Source organism: Moschus berezovskii, chromosome X (genome assembly GCF_049115385.1).
Source record: "Moschus berezovskii isolate FMDL1 chromosome X, NW_MosBer_1.0, whole genome shotgun sequence".
Classification (NCBI taxonomy): domain Eukaryota; kingdom Metazoa; phylum Chordata; class Mammalia; order Artiodactyla; family Moschidae; genus Moschus; species Moschus berezovskii.
The window spans coordinates 140,976,096-140,995,564 of NC_142488.1; the positions used below are offsets into that span (position 1 = coordinate 140,976,096).

A 19,469-nucleotide genomic window follows, 5' to 3' on the forward strand; every position below is an offset into this window, starting at 1 on the left:
TGGGACAGGGCTCCCACGATGCCTCAGCCCGCAGCACAGAAACCCATTCCCCAGGAGTGATGGTGATTTACAGCCCAGGAGACCCCACGAGGAACAAGAGAAAATGACTTCTCCCCTCACACTGTCACTCTGGGAGGATCTGGGGACCTGCCGAGTCAGTGGGCCAGCCTCCATGGACTCGTGGTTGGGCGCCACCAGGAGGGGAACCATGGACAAGCAGCTGAGCCCTGCAGGGTCAGGGCCTGGTGGGGTTGGCTCGCCAGGGTCAGGTGGCGCTTGCATGCGGTCACAGTCCAGGGACAAGCAGGAGGCTGGAAGGAAGTCAAGGATGCCTTCATATGTGGCCCAGGGCAATGCCAGGACACACACTTAGAAGGATGGCGGGCATGGACTGTGGCCGTGGAGGGGACCAGAAGGTGCAGTGTGGCTGCCTGGCAGGCACTCCTGGTCGCAGAGCCTGGAAAGCCTGCCCGGAGGTACCTTCTGTATATGAAGCAGGTCCCGCCTTCCTGCAAGCAGAGTGAGTCATGGGCGCTTTGGGATGGCCGGGCTGCAGCCACCAGGCAGGACAGTGGTCCGCCACCGACACCTGAGACCTCTGACAGGTGAAAGCGCAAGCTGGCCTTGGTCGCGTCCTGCCCACAAGCACTGAAGCCCCTGATTTCCGGTGTATGGCTTTCCATACTCACGTAGGCACACACGTAGGAACAAACGTGCATTCCCTTGCTGGCCCTGTCTGCTAGGAGACAAAATAGGAGCCTCCATGCTCTGAGAAGCCTGGAAAATTAGGCCGGAAGGAGCCTCGAGACCCGCAGCCTGGAGCGAAACCTGGAGGAGGATCAGCAAGTGAGCGGCCGGCAGAAGAGAGGGGCGGAGGTGGCAGGAGCAGGGCGAGGAGTCTGGGGTTGAAGTGTGGGAAAGACCTGGGTGAGGAGGAGATTCTGGAGAAGGAGGCAGGGCTGGGGCAGGGTGGGGTGGTGCCCCTGGGGAGCTGGGCTGGGGTGGAGCAGGGCAGAGCTGGCAGGGATGGAGCTGTGGGCCCAGGGAACCCATGGAGGCTGGGCCTGTCCAGCTCCTTGGCGGAGGCCAGACCATGCCCTTTTGAGCCCTTGCCATAGGTGTCCACTCCCCGAGGCTCGGCGAGAGTCAGAGTGACAGCGATCACATGTGAGCTTCAGAGTGGACCCCAGGGGCCAGGGAAGCCGTGAGAGGCGGGGCCTCTGGGCAGAGTTCCCCATCCCTGGGCTGAAAGCGCAGGCCAGCTACCCTCCAAGCCACCCTGGGGCTGCTGGCCAAGTGCTGAGAAATAGTCTGTTTTGTTTTTTTTTTTTTCTTTTTGGCCGATGAGAAGGAAAATCCTCACTGTGTCTCCTGCTGCCCCTGGGACCTGATGTCTCAGGGAAAGACAGCTTCGCCTTCAAAGCTATTTCCTGAACTGTTACTCTCATCTGGAAGCTCAGCCCACCCAGGGCAGCCACCTGACTCTGCTGCTGACTGCCGCCCTCCCTGCTGTCTCCTTGCCTCCCAAGTGCCTGATCAGAGTAAAGGTTCCTTTTCTTGTCCCCACTGCTACTAGTGGAGCTCAGGCCTCATGGCCTGGGGCCAGTGCTGTCAGCCTAGGCTCCCCACTTGCCTGGACCCCTCTCGTCTCTTCTCCTCCAGTTGCACACCATTGGTTCTGTGTCACACCGCACGCACTCTGTCCTTGTCAACCCCGGATTGAAAGTGCAGCCAAGCCCTCTCCTGTTTCAGCTCCAACATGGCTTCCGGTGGTCTCAGGTCTCCTTCCTCATCACCCCGCACTCTGGGAACCTGTGCTGGCCCTGCGCTCTGCACAGAGCACATCCGGGACCCCATACTTTCTCGTGCAGTTCTGTCCCTGGACCACTGGCTCCTCTTGTCCTGACAACCTATTGTCCTCCTTCCAGGTACAACGGTAACGTTCCTTTCTCCATTCACTCGAGTACCAGGTGCTCTCATCTGGGAGTTCTGGGGCACTCTGCCATTCCTCCTGGCCGCCTTTGCCCCTCTCTTCCTCCCAGACTGTGGCTGCTGTGCATGAGTCTGGACCCCCCGAGGGTCACCGAGTTCCAGGAAGGCAAGGTGGGTGTCTCCCTGGTTCCCATTAGCCAGGGACCCAAACAACTGTTGCCGTGGGAATGTTGAGTGGCGGAGCAGTGCTTTCCCTTCCAGCGTGCAGCCTGTTCTCTCCTTGCAGAAGCCTCTCGGGCACAAGTTGAGGGGCAGAGGCTGCCTCCTGGATTTGAGGCCTCAGCATTGCAGGAACCTGAGCAATCACCACACCCAACTCCCTCATGCTGGCGCCCTACCCCTCACCCCAAGAGTGGTTACCAGCTGCCTCCAGACACCCCAGAACCTCCTGGTAGTGGTTTCAGATCATGAGGGAGGGTCCTGTGAACAGAGGGTGGGCCGCTGCTCTTCCTCCAAATCCTGGTTTTGAACGAGACCTTGCCCAGTGAACTGGAGCTCTATGATGTGTGGCTGCTGATGGGGGCAGCTGTGAGGACCTGCTCCAAGGTGTTTCTCCGCACCCATCCCTTCCCTGCTGCTGACCCCAGCTCTCCTCACGTGCCCACATGTGCGGACCGAGCCACGGGGAGTGCTGCCTCCCACTCCACCTGGGTCTCTGAGGCTTGGTGAGGGTTCCACGTTGCTCCTGCTGTGCATTTGGGGGCAGCACTGGCCTGGGACAGGCTCGACCCAGATTCTGGTTTCCCTCGTGTCCTCTTTGAACGATGTGGTTTCCTCTGTGAAATGCCTGTTGCCCATCTCTCCACTGAGCTGTGTGTCCTTTCCGTACCGAGTTTCGGGCACTTCTTTTGGGTCTGGGTGCTCATCCCACCCTGGTTGTCTGTGTTTCAGATTCGTCCTTTTCTGTTTGCAGGCGAGTGACAGACTCAGTATTCACCTGGCCTCTCAGAGCTGTAAGTGCCCCAGAGGTCGGCGCGTTTCCCTCAGGCCCTCCCGCTGGGGGCCGCAATCCACCTCCAGGCTTGGAACCTGGGGCGACTAGTCCCCGAGGAGACTCTGCCCTGGCGTCCAGCACTCTGCCCATGAGAGAGGGCTCCTTCACGTCCCTGTCAGTCCCTCGGTCCCTGCCTAGCTTTAGTTCTGGGCCTTGGGCTCCTGCACACTGGACAAGCCCGGGAATGGCTGTATAGCTCCAGGAGGTTGGCCAGCTTTCCCCTCTGTCCCCAGGGCAGCTCCTGTTGGCTGTGTTCCTCTCCATACATCCCAGATGGAGGGGCCAGCCTGAGAACTGGACATGTTTTTTTTTTTTTTTTTCATCTCAGTTTCACTGCAGTCTCTTGAGAGGACACGAGTGGCCACTTTGCTGCCACTTCTCTGGGTGCTGCCTGCCCAAGGAATGGGACACTGCCCAGGGGGACCTCAGGATCTTCTGTGAGCCTCTGGTGTTGCCCTGCTTGCATTCACATCACAGGCCTTTATATCACATCTGAGCTGGGAGCTGGAGATGCTGGTTTGCGCATCTCCATCACTCCAAAGCTCTGGGGTCTACGTGCTCTTCACTGTCTTCTGTCTGGGCAAGTTGGCCACAACCCAGGCGCCAGGCCCCCCAGCAGTGGAGCAGGCTTCTGGACACCAGGCTGAGGGCCACTGAACGGGTCCAGGTGCTTTGTTTGAGAGATCGAGGAACAGGGAGGGCTGTCTCGAGTAAGCATTGCCATCCCATACTCATGGTGAGAGGACTGCTTGAGTGGACTCTCATGCTCTGGGTGGGAGCCCCATAGAGCTACCCTTTGACTACTCGCCTGCCCACCATGATGACTTGGCGAAGCACCCAGAGGATGTGAGGAGTCAGGAGCAGAGGATGCCCATAAAGTGCCACCAGAGGTGAGAAGGTTCTCCAGCTCATGAGCGGGGCACGTATCCTGCCTCTTTTTCTGTGCATTTCTCTCTTACTCACTGGAGTTCACGCAGGGTTTCTGTTTGGCCTTACCATTCTTCGCTCACATCACATGTTTCCCCAGGTTCTGAAGGACTCTTCGACAGATGTGTCACCAAGCCCTGCACTTGGCTCTGGGGGATACTGCATTCCAGGCGCTCCCAGCTCAAGACAGACTGATGAATCCTCGGTACTGGCCCTGTGTCCCTTGCCCCTTGACCCCCTGTGCCCAGAAACCCCAGCCCAGGGGGTCCTCCCGACATGGCTGCAGAGTAAGAATTACCTGGGTTTCTCACATCAGTTTCAAATTGGCCCTGGGTCCAGCACCCTCCACCCCTCAGGTGGTCCCACCTCCCTGCGTGGGGTCACCGACGCAGAGCCCAAGGTCCTTTTGAGAGGGGCTGGGGTTGTTCCCATGCCTGTTCACCGTGGTCCTTCCCCTGGGACCAGCCCCATCCCTGTTCCTCAGTTCCAGATCTGAGAACTGGCTCAGGGGCCAAACCTGGACGAGGGATCTTGACCTGTTTACTGGGGCGGCTGCTCTTGGCCTCAGTGTTGTTTGGGACTGTACCTTGATCCGTTGCCCACCCATCGAGCCCCAAGGAGGCCATGTTGTACTGATCACCTGCCCCGCTCTGTGGATCTGGCCTCCTGGGCAGCGGCAACCCTTGTGATGGCCCCTGGCTCCTGGCTACTCACTACAACCCCATGATCTCTGCTGCAGTCCCTGGGCAGTGGGAACGGGGGAAGGAGGTGTCGTCCGTCTCCCCATCGCCAGGCCTGGCGAGCTCAGCCTATGTTGTGTGGTGACTTCCCTCTGCTCGGTGGCCGGGCAGTAGGTGACCAGCTCTCCATGGTTCCTGGGCTCTCCTGGTGATAGTGCTGTGGGTCCTGCCACAACTTGGGGTGGCGAGCTCCCCTGCTTCCTGGGACAGAGGGCACCTGTGAGGGAGGGCTCCAGTCCCATTTGCTCCCTTGGGGGTGGGGATGGGGGTTCTTCAGCTCATTGTGGGGTGGGGTGGGTGGGCTGCTGCCACAGGCTCAGAAGTTCAGAGACGTCTGGGTAGTTCTGGTCTCCAGGGGCCTGCCTCCCAGTCTCCCTGGCCTTCGTGTCAGGGATGCAGGTTTTCCCAAGAGGACCTCTGATGCCAGCGGGTCAGGGCTGCCTTGGTGGAATGCTCAGTGTCTTTGAGGTTCAGCCACTCCTGTTGAATCCTGGGCTGATGTTTGTCCACTGCCTGAGGTTTTGTCAGCTGCTGGGGAGACCCTGGGCCACCCCCTGTTTCTCACTGTTCTTCACTCTGAGCTGCTCATCCCCTGCTGACAGCAAAGCAAAGACGTCATTTCCCTCTATTCCCCACCACGCTCCACAGACCTGGATCTTCTCACCTGCCTGGGAATCCCTCTCCCCCTGCCAGGCCAGCACAAGTTCTAGCAGCTGGGCTGTGGCCTTGAGCCCAGGGCTGAATGCACACCGACTACCCCCAGGATGGGTCCTGATAAACAGTGGGGCAGGGGATGTCAACCCCGTACCAAGGCCCCATCTCGCCACCTCTCACCAGGGCCAACCTCCTTAGGATGGGTCCTTTGTGAGGCTATTCCCGGTGGTGGGGTGGGGGGAAGTTGGTGCCAGAGGCTGGCTAGGGACTCACCACGAACGGGACAGGGAGCAGGCAGAGTTGGGCAAGGCATCCCTTCACCTGCAATATTGACCGGGCAGTTCCTGCCAGCCTGTCGGGAGGTGCAGAGCACAGGCATTAGAGGTGTCCACAGTGGGCCCCGGTGGCTGGGCCCTCACAGTGCCTGAGGCTCGTGATTGCTATTGACCGAGCAGGAGAACTAAAACCAGGAATTGGTACCTGAGCGGTGGCTGTGTGTACACAGAGGATGCCAAGTGCCTTTGCCTGGGTGGCACCATGCTCTGCCCTGCTCACAGCCTGGGGGAAAGGGCTCTTAGCATCTTTCACAACAGACAGCTGCTGGATTGGGCAGGAGAACTCTTTCCAGTGCACTGGCCACCCAGCCATCAGCTAGACCAGGCGTAAGCACAGCCTGATTGTAGAGGGCATGTCTGCGAGCCAGACCTCATGAAGCAACACGCGTTCAAGTCCAAGGACACCCTTCCTGCAAGAGGCTCCTCCACCATGCAGGGCATCAGGTGTCCACTCACCCCTGCATCACTCAGGGCTGGGGGGTTGGGAGGCTGGAGTGCATCTTCCAGGCAGACCTGGGAAGTGCAGAGCCTGAAACGAGGCAGAGGTTGGGGAGCAAGAAGAGTGGGGAACCAACCACTGCCTCACATCAAAGGACCATGGAGGGGGTTTTTAGATGGGAGTGCCATCTGGATTGGGCCTTGTAGTGAAGAGAGTCACCTTGGCTGGGAAATTGGGGAAGGGCCCCCCGATGGGTCAGACCCATGGAGGGAACTGAGCCCAGGTGTGTAGCTGGAACAGGCAAGTCTGTGTAGGGTCCCCAAGCTGACACCATCAGTTCAGGTCCCCCCGAGGGATTTTTGGCAAAGGATTTCTGGAGACTCTGATATACCTGTGAAGTTTCTCATCCACTGCCTGCAAAGACAAGGCTGCATGCTGGTATGTGCAGCACTATCCAGGTAGGCTGGGCAGGCTCTGGTCCTCCACAGAGGTGGTGTGGGAGGAAGCAGAACCTCCGTTCTGCCATCTCAAACCTGGATTGATCCCCAGCACCACCACTGCTGGAGTGTGAGTCTCAGCAAATCACCCCTTCTATGAGTCTCCATTTCTTTATCTGAAGGATGAGCACAGTGTGGAATGTCCCCATTAGGAATAATCCTATTTGTCGGTGCATCTGATGGGAGTGAGTAGGTCATGGGATGTAAATCTATAAAATTTGCTATCACACGAAAGCAATCTATAAACCAGAAAGCACCTACTATGAATAGTGGTTGAAGAGGCATCTCTTTTCCCAAGAGAACTTTCCCCAGAATGAGTGGGAATGCAGGCTTGTACCTTGAAGCCTGCAGCTGGGAGACAGGCAGACAGTGAAGAGTGCCCAACTCAGAAAGGAGGAGAACATGGACACTCAGTCCCAAAGGTCCTATAGGATGTGACCTGGGTTGGGACTTAAGGGCCATTGGTGGATTTTGAGCAAAGATGTATATAGTGACCCCTGGGGACAGAAGGCAGTGTGAGCTGAGTCAAACTGACAGGCTTTGTGAACTGGGGGCTGCACCATGACCAGGAATCCATAAAGCTGGAAGCCTCTTCCCTGAACTGTGCAGGAGTCAACATCTGCCTGCGGCCTCAGGTCCATGATCTTCTGTTCACCATTCCGTCACCCAGAACACTTCAGCAGCCAAGTGTTTTCAGCAACTTGATCTAAATAAACCCTTTTGGTAGTCACACCAAAAATGGATGATACCAAGAAGCTATTTATAGCATCCTGAATTTTCTCTGTGTATCCCACTTGGTAATAACAGTCTCATGGTTCACTGCAGCCATGTCAGCGTGTTTGCCAGACCTTGCCTGCATATTGATGATCTCTGTGTCACTGTTAATGATTTTTAAATCTCTAAACTCTTGTGGTCCCCAAGGCTTTTGGATAAAACATTAGGCACAAGTGACCCTAGCCCCAATAAGACCCAACACTTTCAGAGGACTGACAGAGGCCCAGGGATATTGGATGCGTTACCTTCTTCCAGCCTTCGGCCTGCAGGGATGCCCTTCCTGAGACAGGCAGGACTGAGGGCCAGCCCTAGTTCAACCTGAATGACTACACACCCCACCATCTGCCAAACTGCCTCAGAATGTGGACTCTTTTGGTACCAACCATGGTCTTCTGTGGTAGAAATGGGAGCTAAAAAGAGGAAGGACCCTTGGCAAGCACAGAATTCCAGTTGTAATTCTGGAAACCTGTACACCATCTTGTTTCAGGACATCCGGAGCCCTGTGTGGTCTCCCACTACTGCCCCACAAAACCTGGGTGCACCCACACAATTCTGGGGTGTTAGCGTGATTCAGGAGTCTCTGGTTTTGAGATACGGTCAATGACACCGGAAGCTCAGCAGCATCAAACTCACCTCGTTGACTTGCTTTCATAGCACACGTCTGAAGCGCCGATAGGAAATGCAGGTAGAGGAGATGGCGGAGAGGGCATTGTGCTGCTGCTGGTGCTGCTTGCCCCCTCTGTCTCAGAATCCTGTGCACTAACTTTGGACAGGATGGAAAGCGGCCTTCAGGGAGTAGCACCCGGCCCTCACTTGCAACATGCTTGGTAGCTAATCATATCCTTAGGATTAACCTGGACCCCAAATTGCAAAGGCCATGTTTTCCCTGAGCAAAACTGTGGTTTTCTGTCAGCCCATGATCTGGAAGCTGTCTCTTGCTTGCCCACCCCGGCTTCTGTGCCCCGGTGACCCTCCAGGTTCCCTGGTTACCCGTGAGGGTGTATGGCCTTCAGCCTCACAGCGCAGGGCTGAGCAGCCCAGATCAGTGTCCTTGCCTGGATGTGCCCTTGGCATTGTGGCGTCATGGCTCAGAAGCCAGGGTTTAAGATCTTGAACCAGTGCTGACTCTTTTCCAGCCTCAGTTTTCACATCTGTATGCTGAGTGTAGTAACAGTGCACAGTTGCTGGGACAGCAGGGAGGGTTCCACGAGTTGAAAGGTTGGGATAAATTTGGTGTGCAAAGATATTATGAGGAAGAGAACCAGGAACACTGCTGGGGTCTTTCCTCTGCTTTTGGGACTTACCATTGTTTGACAAGGGCAGAAAATAGTGCTCCATGCCACCTTGTCTCCAGCCTCCAATCGCGTCCCTCTGGGGTTCAGGGGACAGTTTTTAAGCAGCTTCCTGTTGGCAGAGCACCATTGCCGGGAGAAATATCAATAAACTCAGATATGCGGATGACATCACCCTTATGGCACAAAGCGAAGCGGAACTTAGGAGCCTCCTGATGAAAGTGAAAGAGGATAGTGAAAAAGCTACCTTACAACTCAACATTCCAATAACTAGGATCATGGCACCCAGTCCCATCACTTCATGACAAATAGATGGGGAAACAATAGAAACAGTGAGAGACTTTTGGGGGACTCCCAAAATCACTGCAGATGGTGACTGCAGCCATGAAATGAAAAGACACTTGCTCCTTGGAAGAAAAGTTATGAACAACCTAGACACCATATTAAAAAGCAGAGACATTACTTTCCCAACAAAGGTCCGTCTAGTCAAAGTTATGGTTTTTCCAGTAGTCATGTATGGATGTGAGAGTCAGACCATAAAGAAAGTTGAGCACTGAAGAATTGATGCTTTCGAACTGTGGTGTTTGAAAAGACTCTAGAAAATCCCCTGGATTGCAAGGAGATCCAAGCAGTCCATCCTAAGGGAAATCATTTCTGAATATTCATTGGAAGGACTGATGCTGAAGCTGAAACTCCAATACTCTGGCCACCTGATGCAAAGAACTGACTCATTTGAAAAGACCCTGATGCTGGGAAAGACTGAAGGCAGGAGGAGAAGGGGATGACAGAGGAGGAGATGGTTGCATGGCATCACCGACTCAATGGACATGAGTTTGAGTAAACTCCACGAGTTGGTGGTGGACAGGGAGGTCTGGCATGCTGCAGTCCATGGGTTTGCAAAGAGTCGGACACAACTGAGCTGAACTGATTGAGGACCAATGGCAGCCGCCAGTTCCTATTTTCAATGCAAATTGAAGCAGAAATGCGGTGGCTTAAATCATAGAACAGGTGTTTCAGATTAAACATTAGGTGAAATTTCTTTTTCAGATGGATTTGGTAAACTCTGGAATGGATTGTCATGGGAAATTTTGAAGCTTCTTTTTCCAGAAACTTTCAGAAAGAGGATAGATATTCATCTGCCTGAGACGGTTGAAGTATAATCCCATCTGGAGATGTTCTGATGCACTGGCTTCAGGTGGGAATAGAAGGGAACAGTGATCACCTTTCTACTGAGGTCGCCTGACCAAGCGTTTCATTCCACTTTTCAGAGCATTTCAGCATTACTGATTTTATCTGATTTCAAAAGTTATGCATGTTCATTACCTAAATTCAGAGGATACAGAAACATGTGAAAAAGTAAATCTCAAACAAAATCCTGTAATTCAGAGGTAACCAAATATATATGTTTTTGGCCTATATATTCTCCAGACAATTTTTTGGACATTTCACACAGAATTTTCCAAAAAAAAGTATCACACTGCACAATTTGTAATCTAGCTTTTGTACTTATTATATTCTGGGCTCTTTCTATACCACCAAATATGGCTATATATCATTTTTGGTAGCTAAAGACAATTTCATGATATCCATGTAGCATAACTTATTTAACCAGGTTTCTACTGTGGAGGTTTAGGTTGTTTTCCCTGGAAATCCCTGTACATACGTCCTTGTGGAGTTGTCCAGTCATTTCCTAATAATAAATTCCTGGAAGTGAAATTGCTGTATAAGGGTATGCCTGTTTAGATTTTTCCTACCTATTGCCAGATTCCCCTCCAGAAAGGTCAGATCAATGTGCATCACCATCAGTAATGCTTGAGCGAGTCTGATTTCCCTTTTCCTACATGACATTAACTACTGTCCATGTTCACTGGATGTTCTCAGTGTTTTAATATACATTTCTTTGAGTTCTAAAAACATTGAAGTTCTCAAGTTTTCTATTTCTTTTGTTAGTTGCCTTTTGTCTTCTTTATGCATTTTTCTATTGGGGACCCAGATAGATAGATGGACGGGGTGGGTGGATGGATGGACGGATCACTTTTTGTTGTGTGACTCTTTGCAACCCCGTGAACTGTAGCCTGCCAGGCTCCTCTGTCCATGGAATTCTCCAGGCAAGAATACTGGAGTGGATGGCCATTCCCTTCTCCAGAGGATCTTCCCCACCCAGGGATCAAACCCAGGTCTCCCGCATGGCAGGCAGATTCCTTACTGTCTGATAGACAACAAAGATGAGTGAGCAGGAGGATGCAGGAGTGTGATCCAAAAGAGTCATGACGTCTTCCCCAGTTCCCAGACCAGAGTCAATTGTCAGACACAGAATCCATTGACCAAACGGAAGGAGGGATCCTTATGAGTAGAGACTCTGCAACACCCTGGCAGATGTATGCAGCCATCAGTCCCCAAGTCTGTCCCACAAAGAGACCCACATCGTTCACCTTGGTGACTGAACGTGGGCAAGAGAGGAAAGACGCAAACATTGTAAGGATGTCTAGAAACGGGATGCTGTGGGAAGTGATACTCGGGCCTTCACTCCGTCAATGTCCGCAGTGGAGTGGGAGCATGTGTGCACCAGGAGCATATGGAGTTCTGGCCTAGATCTGACCCAGAGAGCTCCTGCCTGCCACCTCCAGATGTGTGATTAGAACAGATGGGCTTGATGATGGGCACAAGCCCTTAATGCATGCAAGGCCATTAGTATAGACACTATCAGAGCAGGGGAGACCAAGTGCACTCCCTGCACCTTGACTGTGAGAGTAAATACAAACCAAGATTTCCTCTGGTTTGGGAGATGTGAAACATCAATGACACCCTTAACACCAAAAGGGATGCAGGGAGGTGGTCCCCACCATACCTCCTCAGCGGTCTGGACCCTCCTCAAACCTAAAGGCTCCTAAGGAGGACTGTGGACCACCACCCACTCGATAGCAGCTGCTTTGCCAGGTTTGTTATCTTTACCGGAACACATGGCCACCTCCTCGCATACAGCATGCACCCATTGGTCCTCATGAGCTAGGTTCTGTCAGAGCCACAAAGGGAGGCGACTGCAACAGTAATCCACCACAAAACAGAAGTGGCGTCTCTGAGGAGATCAGACCCAAGCAGGGCCATAGATTACAAGAAGGTGAGCTAAACCCCAATATGACCTGCAAATGTGTCACAAGCACCTCTGCCACAGTTTATTCCTGGAGATTAATGGACCAGGAAGCTCTTTCCTGACCAGCTGCTGGGGGTGTGGAAATGCTGAGCATAGCTGAGGGGTGGGTTGGCTGAACTGAAACTTCAGGTGGAAATGGACTCCTGCTGCAATACCACCTCCACCACATGTGGCCATAGAGACGGTGGCGAGCAGAAATCCACTCCCAGTGGATGCAACTTAAGATGGTGCCTCTAGGGATCCACTATATATGGATAAAAGAAATGGCCCGAGCCAAGAATAAACATGGGCTTAAAGACGATGGAAAATGAATTGGACAGCCAGGCAGTTACTTAGAATGAGAAACTTTGGTAGATTGCCACATGTAGGTTTGGAGAAGGGGTACATCAACGAACCTATAGGAAGGGGCACCAAAAAGGAAGATATTTGCACTGCCTCTTACTACTCACAAAAGCATGCAGCACACAAGAGGCAAGGAACATCGACGAAGACCCAATGCCTGAAGAACTGAGAGCGCCCAGCCTCTGTCAGTGGTCCCTCAGGGCTTCACAGTGCTCTCATGTGTGGAGGAGCCATGGGGCCGAGGATGAGGCTGCATCTGGGCTCAGCAGCACAGGCGCCACCTGCAGGCCAGATGAACTATGGCACCTACCAGGTGTTTGCCCTGCCATGGACAGAGAGTGATGCTGACCCCTCAGTGGCACCATCCCTCCAGAAGATCATTGAGCCACTAATGGTGAGTTGATCACAACATCTCACTTCCATCCTTGAAGGAGAAGAAGTTCATCTTTACTGAAATCGATAGGTACACATTCTAGATGTGGGTTTCGCTTTCCTGCTTGCAGCACCTTGTCTGGCACCACTATTTGAGGGCTCACAGAAAGCAGAACTGACTGACACAGGATATTTCACCAAGCCGTCCAAGACCAAGAGATCCTCTAACAGCATACCAGGGGCTCAGAGGACAAGCGGCCATTTGATCCAAAGTTGCTATCTCAGCCCCCAACATCCAGAAGCTGCTGGTCTTCTGGAACAGTGGAATGGCCTCTAAAGAGCACACGTGGGGTGCACACTGGGATATGAGAGCCTGTGATACTGGGGTGTCACCCTTCAGGGACCGGACATGCTCCACATCTGTCATCCTTAGTTCCCCACGAGGTAGGATGCATTTTCCTTGAACCAGAGGGTAGAGTGACCCCACTGATCACCACTTCCACTGACCCATGACCCCACCTACAACCACTCCAAGATCTATGACTCCCGGCAAGGCCACTCCCAGTGACTCATGACCCCACCTGCCACCACTCCCAGTGACCCACAAGGGAAGTTGTGCTTCTGGTTCTTAAGAGTAAGTTCTGTAGTTCCACAGCAGGGATGTCCACATTAGCCACATCTAGCTATTTACATTTGACTTCACATTATGTTAAGTAGAAGGCCAGGCCCTGGGACACACTAAGCACACTTGAGTTCACAATACCCAGGCTCATGTGGCTACTGGTTACCCTACTGCTGGTGGTGACACACGACAGGCTGTTCCCAAAGCAAGAAGGTTCCCCCAGGAGACACGACAACAGTCCTACTGACCCATGAGCCATGGTTCCCATCTGGGCACTTTGGGCTCCTCCTGCTAGGGGACCAGCACACACACAGAGAACTGTTCCCGTCCTGACAGGCAGAGCTGACCTTGATCCCAAGGAGTGTGCGGGTTACTCTGGCACAGGGGGAACAGAGAGGAAACTTCTCTAACAGCCAGGTGAGGTGTCTTGGCTTCCTGTTCCATTTCAGTGATGAATTGACAAGTCCAAGAGCAAGGGTCTGAGAAGGGCATCGGGCCCAGGGCTTCAGAACCTTGAGGGACACAGTCTGTATTACCTCACCAGGGGAGCCACTGGAAATGGCCGAGGTCCTGGCTGAGAGTGCAGGGGATTTAGAACGGATCTCAGGCAAGAGAGAGTGACTGTCAGTTGTGGTGCAGCAGCTGCTGCAACTGTGAGGGCCCAGCATTTGTCTAGTCTTTCTCTCTGAGCTTCTTTAGGAGGAGTGGAGACCAACCAGAATCCTCAAGGAGCTGTCCTCAGAGGAGGCCAACTCTCCGGATGGAGGGAGTGTATGTCAGTGTTGGGAGGGGTGGATTATAGTGGATGCTGTGGTGCCACCCAGATCTCCTCTTTGTCACTAGCCCACTCATTTGCCCAGGGCCACCGGTGTTGGTGGATGAGGACTCAGAGCAAAAGTTACCCTCCACTGGAGGGGCTGCCTCCCTGGGGCAGCTCGTTGTGAGAGACTACTCACGGAATCAGTGTGGGGAGCATACAGGGGCCTGAACCCCTCAACTTTATTAGGTTGATCTCTGCAGCGTCTTCCCTTTTGATGTCTGCCTTCTGAAAATTACTATGTTCATCATGCTCTGAAATGGCACCAGAAGTGAACAACGGAATGAAATGCAAGTTAGATACAGAGACTTAGCCTTTGGAGGTTGAAGTCATGGGCAGGGGGATCCCTCTGCCCTGTCCAAAGTCAAGGAGTATGACTTCAAAGTATTTGTGTTGGACTCAATCACAAAGCTGTATATATCTCAAGGCTTCTGTGTCCTGATGGTTATTTTGGCAAGTCACATCATCTTCTTGTCCCAGCGAATATATGGAACAGAATTAGTAAGCATTTACCAGTACTATTATGATGAAAGTATTTATGCATCACACAGTAAGGCAGAGGAGTATGGATGGATGGACTCCAAGTTAAACATTTTCAACTGGCCTCCTGTTTGCATTTCTTGGGACACAAAGAAGTGGGCTTCAGGCTGGATACTTACAAATGTTAGTATTCCCTGTGACAAGGGATAGTTTGCTACAGTTGAGGCACTTACAATCCGCCTCCTGTTTGCTCTCTGAAATGAATAAAACAATAGAGACAGCGTAAATAGCCCGGGTTTGTCTGTTGTAAATACTTAAAGTAACAGTCATGGCAAGGACAAAGAGGGGCAAAACCCTGTTTGAGTAAAAGATAAAATATCTCCACTCCCCCAACTTTTGGGACAAGGGAGACACCAGACATGTGAAAAAAGGCTCCTTGTGGGTCAAAAGTCAAGGGATAATGCCAGAGCATAATGAGTCTTGATCCTCACGGAAACCTTCACTTCGAGATCCATCTTGGCTGAGGGGTGTGTGTATGATTGCAGGGGAGTGTCCCAGGGTAGGTCAGGTGTGGAAAAGAAACCAGATAATTGGCCTGAAGGAAGACAAAAATCCAGAAGGACTGCCTTATATAAATGACTCTACCGCCTCTTGACTGTGCTCCTGCTCACCAGGTGTGACATCCACACTTTCTCACCAGGATTGCATCTCTGCCTTGTTTCTGTCTCAACTAAACTATTTCTTTATGTGCTCTCCCACTTGTTGTGTTGTTTCTAACGATACACTTTGTACCTGCATTTACAGTTTCTGCCTCTGTGATAAATGCATTTTTCACTGGAAGCAATGATCCATGATAAAATAGCTTTAGCCTCTAGCCCTTGCTAGTCTCCTGGCTAGGATTCCTGGCTCTCATCCAGGCTGCCCAGGTTCAATTCCTGGGCAGGGAATAAGGATGTCACTCCACACAACCACTCACTGCTGACTCACGAAATCAGTGCCACTGGAAGGAGCCCAGGTCCTCACCTTGGCCCTGAATGGACGGCGCCTGGACAGAGCTTCCATCAGTCAGGCAGACAGGGGCCTTTCCTGCTTCTTGGGACCTCAGCCCCATGGATGTGGCACCACCTTCATCCAGAATATCTCTCCACCCCACCCCAGATATCAGCACAAATGGGATGCTTTTTCCCCAAATGATGTGCTTTTGTTATCTATATGAAAAGTTTTTTTTTCTGTCTTTGTATTTAAGTTGGTGAATTGATCATGTATTTATTCCCAAACTGTTGGAGGTTTACCTAGGATCCCATGTTCCCTGCAAACAGCTTCCAGAAAGCAGAGGGAGAAGAGATGAGAACAAGGACCTGGAGTCTCCCCTGCGTGCAGTGTACTCGGTGCTCAGCAGGCAGCAGCCGGTAGGTATAGCTTGGGATGAAGACAATTCCCGTCGTGTGTTGAGGAGTTTTTGAGGAAGCCAAAGGTGCCTTGAATCTCCAACTGTTTCTAGTCACCCCTCTCTGCTGGCACTTTCAAATGCAAGATCTGATTTAGTTTCCAAGGCTCTTGGGAATGTGAGGGAGGGTCCCCCCAGCTCCCTCCAGTGCTCTTTCTGCCCTTCCCTCTGCAGTGATGCCCACCCACAGTCTCAGCGAGCTGAGGATGTGTCCCTGCCTCCTGATGCCAGACACAGTCTCCCAGTGGGAGTCCGGGCTGCCTCCACACAATGGAACTTGCCTGAGCACCTGCCCAGGTGCCCTTAGGCTCCCCATAGCCCTGAGCCTCATGAGGGGCAGGTATCAGACAAGCGACAGTGAGGGGACAAGCACAGTGGGAGTTTTCTTTATAAAATCCTGCTAGGATATGCACAATGCAGCACTTTTCATCTCCAAGGAGAATTCTGAGGTATGAATTCAAGTTCAAGACACTCCATTAAAATCCTACGAAAAGTTTGGGGGTGCTTACCAAGCCATCTTCAACTACATTCTCCAAGACTGAGTAGATTGTGCAGCAAACCGAAGTCCATTCACCCCTCCCCATTTTGAAAAATTTTGTTGTACATACATCAAGCAGCATAAACAGGTGTCTAACTAGGACAGAAGAGGATCTTCTCACGTGTATGTCCCACTTCAGATTTTCTTCTCACCCATAAGACACTGTGTATAACCCTGGCTGCTGCCACCATCCACCCTCATCACAATCACCTCCCACAGAATGAACCCAGCGTCCCAAAGACCCAAACGACCCTGGCTCAGGCACCAACACTCAAGTGCTCCTCCTGGAGCCTGCTCCTTTTTTCCCTATTCTGTGGAACTAGGGGATATCTCTTCACATTCCTCATGTGACTGCAGCTCTTAGATCATCAATCTAGGTAGGGGGTGTCCTGGTTCTCCTAGTTTCCCCACTGCTAACACAGGGCCTTCCACAGAGGACAGGCTCCACAGAGGTCTTTGCGATAAACGAGCCAGAGTGGGGCACTTTTTAAGTCAAATCAGGCTTTTTGTACTTTCTTGAATAATAACTTGAGAAAATCCATTGGAACAGAGATAGTTTAGCTGTATAAAATGACAGACAAGAAGTATAGAGGGACTCACCTCAAATACATTTTATTTCTTAATTCTTACTAAGTAATATCATATTTCCAAAATAGTTAGATTTGAAGTCCATAAAATCTTGTTCAGAGTCACAAAATAAAATGAGAGTGTTCACAATCACAAAACAGCAAAACACTTGTTCTTGACCTGGGTAAGCACAAACACACTGTGATCAACGTTACTGACATGGTGCGACACTGAAGCTCATTAAGCCTCCTATTAAAAGGAACAACATTTGAAACATTTCTAAAGGAAGCAGAAGTGGATCTCCATGTCATTTAGAGAACAGGAAGCCAAAGTGCTACACACCAGTTCCCCCAACTGGCCCAGGCCGTCACGACTAAGGCTGAATGCTCCCTCTTCAAACACACAGGGAAGGCTCAGCCTCCCTTCCTACCCCCAGGACAAGCTGCTGGATGTGGGCCTGAAAGGAGCCTGGCTGCTGCTCAGGCTCAGGGCCCCTCTTCCTCCTGCCTCACACCTCTGCACACCGGGGTGGGAAGAACCTGGGACCCCTGCCATTGACCCTGCGCAGGTAGTCCTTGACTTGCTGCTTGCTGGTCTCCGCATAGGCCCGGGGACCCCACAGGAACTCGTAACGAGCAGGGTGGCTGTGAGGCACCTGCCGGTACTGCAGGTACCCCGCCCGCACCCACACTTGGGTCAGCAGCTCCTTGGGCTCCCCATAGATGCCGTGCTCTATCCCAGCAAATACCCCCATCCTGCTAAGTGCTCCCCAGACCTTCTCCTCAGGGACCTGGTCCCCTTCTAGGAGAATCAGGCTCAGGGCCGCCACCAGGAGGCCAGCCTTTGGCATGCTCTGCCCATCCCTCTGCATCTCATTGAGGGTGAGGCCCAGGGTGGGGACCATGGCATAGATGTGCTCTCTGGGGTCCACCTCTTTCAAATCCAGGCCAAAGACCAGCTGCAGGCACCGCGTGGCTTTACGGAAGACCACGGGGAAGTGGGCCTGGTTATCCCTGAGGACCGTATTCAGCATTTCAGCCTGGAAAATCGGCTCCTTGGTGCCATACTTGAGGAGCAGGAACTCCAGTAGTTGAGTCATCATCATATTCAGAGCCTGCTTGAGCAAGATCTCCGCATCCACGGCAGCCGAGGAAGATGAGACTGGAGGGAAGGAGGCCAGAGGGGTTGAGGCATCCTCTGCCTCAGCCCCCAGGAGCTGCACCTCCGCTGGGCCCTGGGCCTGGACTTGGCCCTGAAGGTCTTCCTCAGGAGTGTAGAACTCATTCGTCGGGACCACAGGCATGATGAATGGGGTCTTGTGCCCAGTGTGGTTGTGGCAGGGGGAGAATGGAGACCAATGACCTGGGAAAGAGAGAGAGTGTAAATGGTCTCAGTTTTGAAATGCGACACGGGTGGCTCTGACTGAGGCTGCTTACTGGGTTTCCTTGAGGGCTGCTCTTGGGCGTTACAGGGGCACTCCTCCGGGGTGGTCAGTCTCCTGTCAAGTGAGGAAGAAAAATTCTGATTCAGGGTGCAGCCAGTACAGCCCGAGGTTCTGGGGCTGACAAGGTGGGGGGATTAGGGCCTTTTGAGGTCCCCTCTGTTCTGAGATGGGGAGCCCCTTTGCACACTCAGGATCCCCACCTCACCTTGACTCCTGGCACTCCTGTGGCCTCAGAACACAGACTTCAGACCTCCGCCTTCACCTCCTGGTTCCTGGAGACCCTGTGAGTCAAATGTAGGGGGCACCTCGGGGGTAGAGTGTGGCACAGACCTAGGCCTTCTGTGCTGGTAGGAGGGGTTGACTCTGTGAGGTTCCCCCAGATCTGGGGTGGGTAGTCCCATCGGGGCTCACATGTAGTGCTCACTTTTCCACTGGAATGACCTGGACCTTCCCCCTTCTGGGGTCCTGCAGGGAAACTCAGAACAAGAGCCAAGTCTGGACAGAAAGTGCTGAGGGGCCCCATATGTGTCCGCACCTGCCTACGGCCTCCCGTGGGCCCTAGGCTGGGGAGATGCTGGGTCCTCACTTCTCACGTCCTACCTGGCCTCCCAGCACTGAACAGAGGGGCGGGCGTCTGCTCAGTCCTCCCTCGGGGTCCAGGGAGTCCAGCCTCTGCAGACCTGAAACCTCCCCCTCCACAAGAACACCTCACCTTAAGGCCCCAAAGAAAGAGGTGAATAAACTGCTCACCCCTCTGTGGGGCCTCCAAGACCGCCCCCACCCTGCCCCTCCCTGCGCAAGAGCAAGGATCCCTCCCTGCCTTGAGGTCTAACAGCCTCAGTCCTTCCTCGCATGGAGCCTAGACTCTAGGCAGAACCCGCGATTGTCCCGTCCGCCATGTTGAAACCCCGCCACTTTCAGCAGGTCCCCAGGCTCTCTGAGACCCGGATGTCAGGAAATCCTGCACATGATCATCCCGCCCGGGGACTACCAGGGTCCCCTCTGTTCCGGGGTTGGGTTCCACTCCTCCCTCAGTGTCCTCACC

The 19,469-nt window shown here is 52.9% G+C and overlaps 1 protein-coding gene across 1 annotated transcript; it reads right to left on the reverse strand.

Moving 5' to 3' along the window:
* Window positions 1-17,488: 17,488 nt before the first annotated feature.
* Window positions 17,489-18,283, reverse strand: LOC129564050 (melanoma-associated antigen 10-like). The gene has a single exon (XM_055437672.2). The coding sequence runs from the start codon at window positions 18,281-18,283 to the stop codon at window positions 17,489-17,491; it is 795 nt and encodes a 264-aa protein (XP_055293647.2).
* Window positions 18,284-19,469: the final 1,186 nt, after the last annotated feature.

Bases quoted from the DNA above. Each gene is read 5' to 3' on its own strand.
- LOC129564050 (XM_055437672.2), bottom strand. From the start codon at position 18,283: ATGCCTGTGGTCCCGACGAATGAGTTCTACACTCCTGAGGAAGACCTT.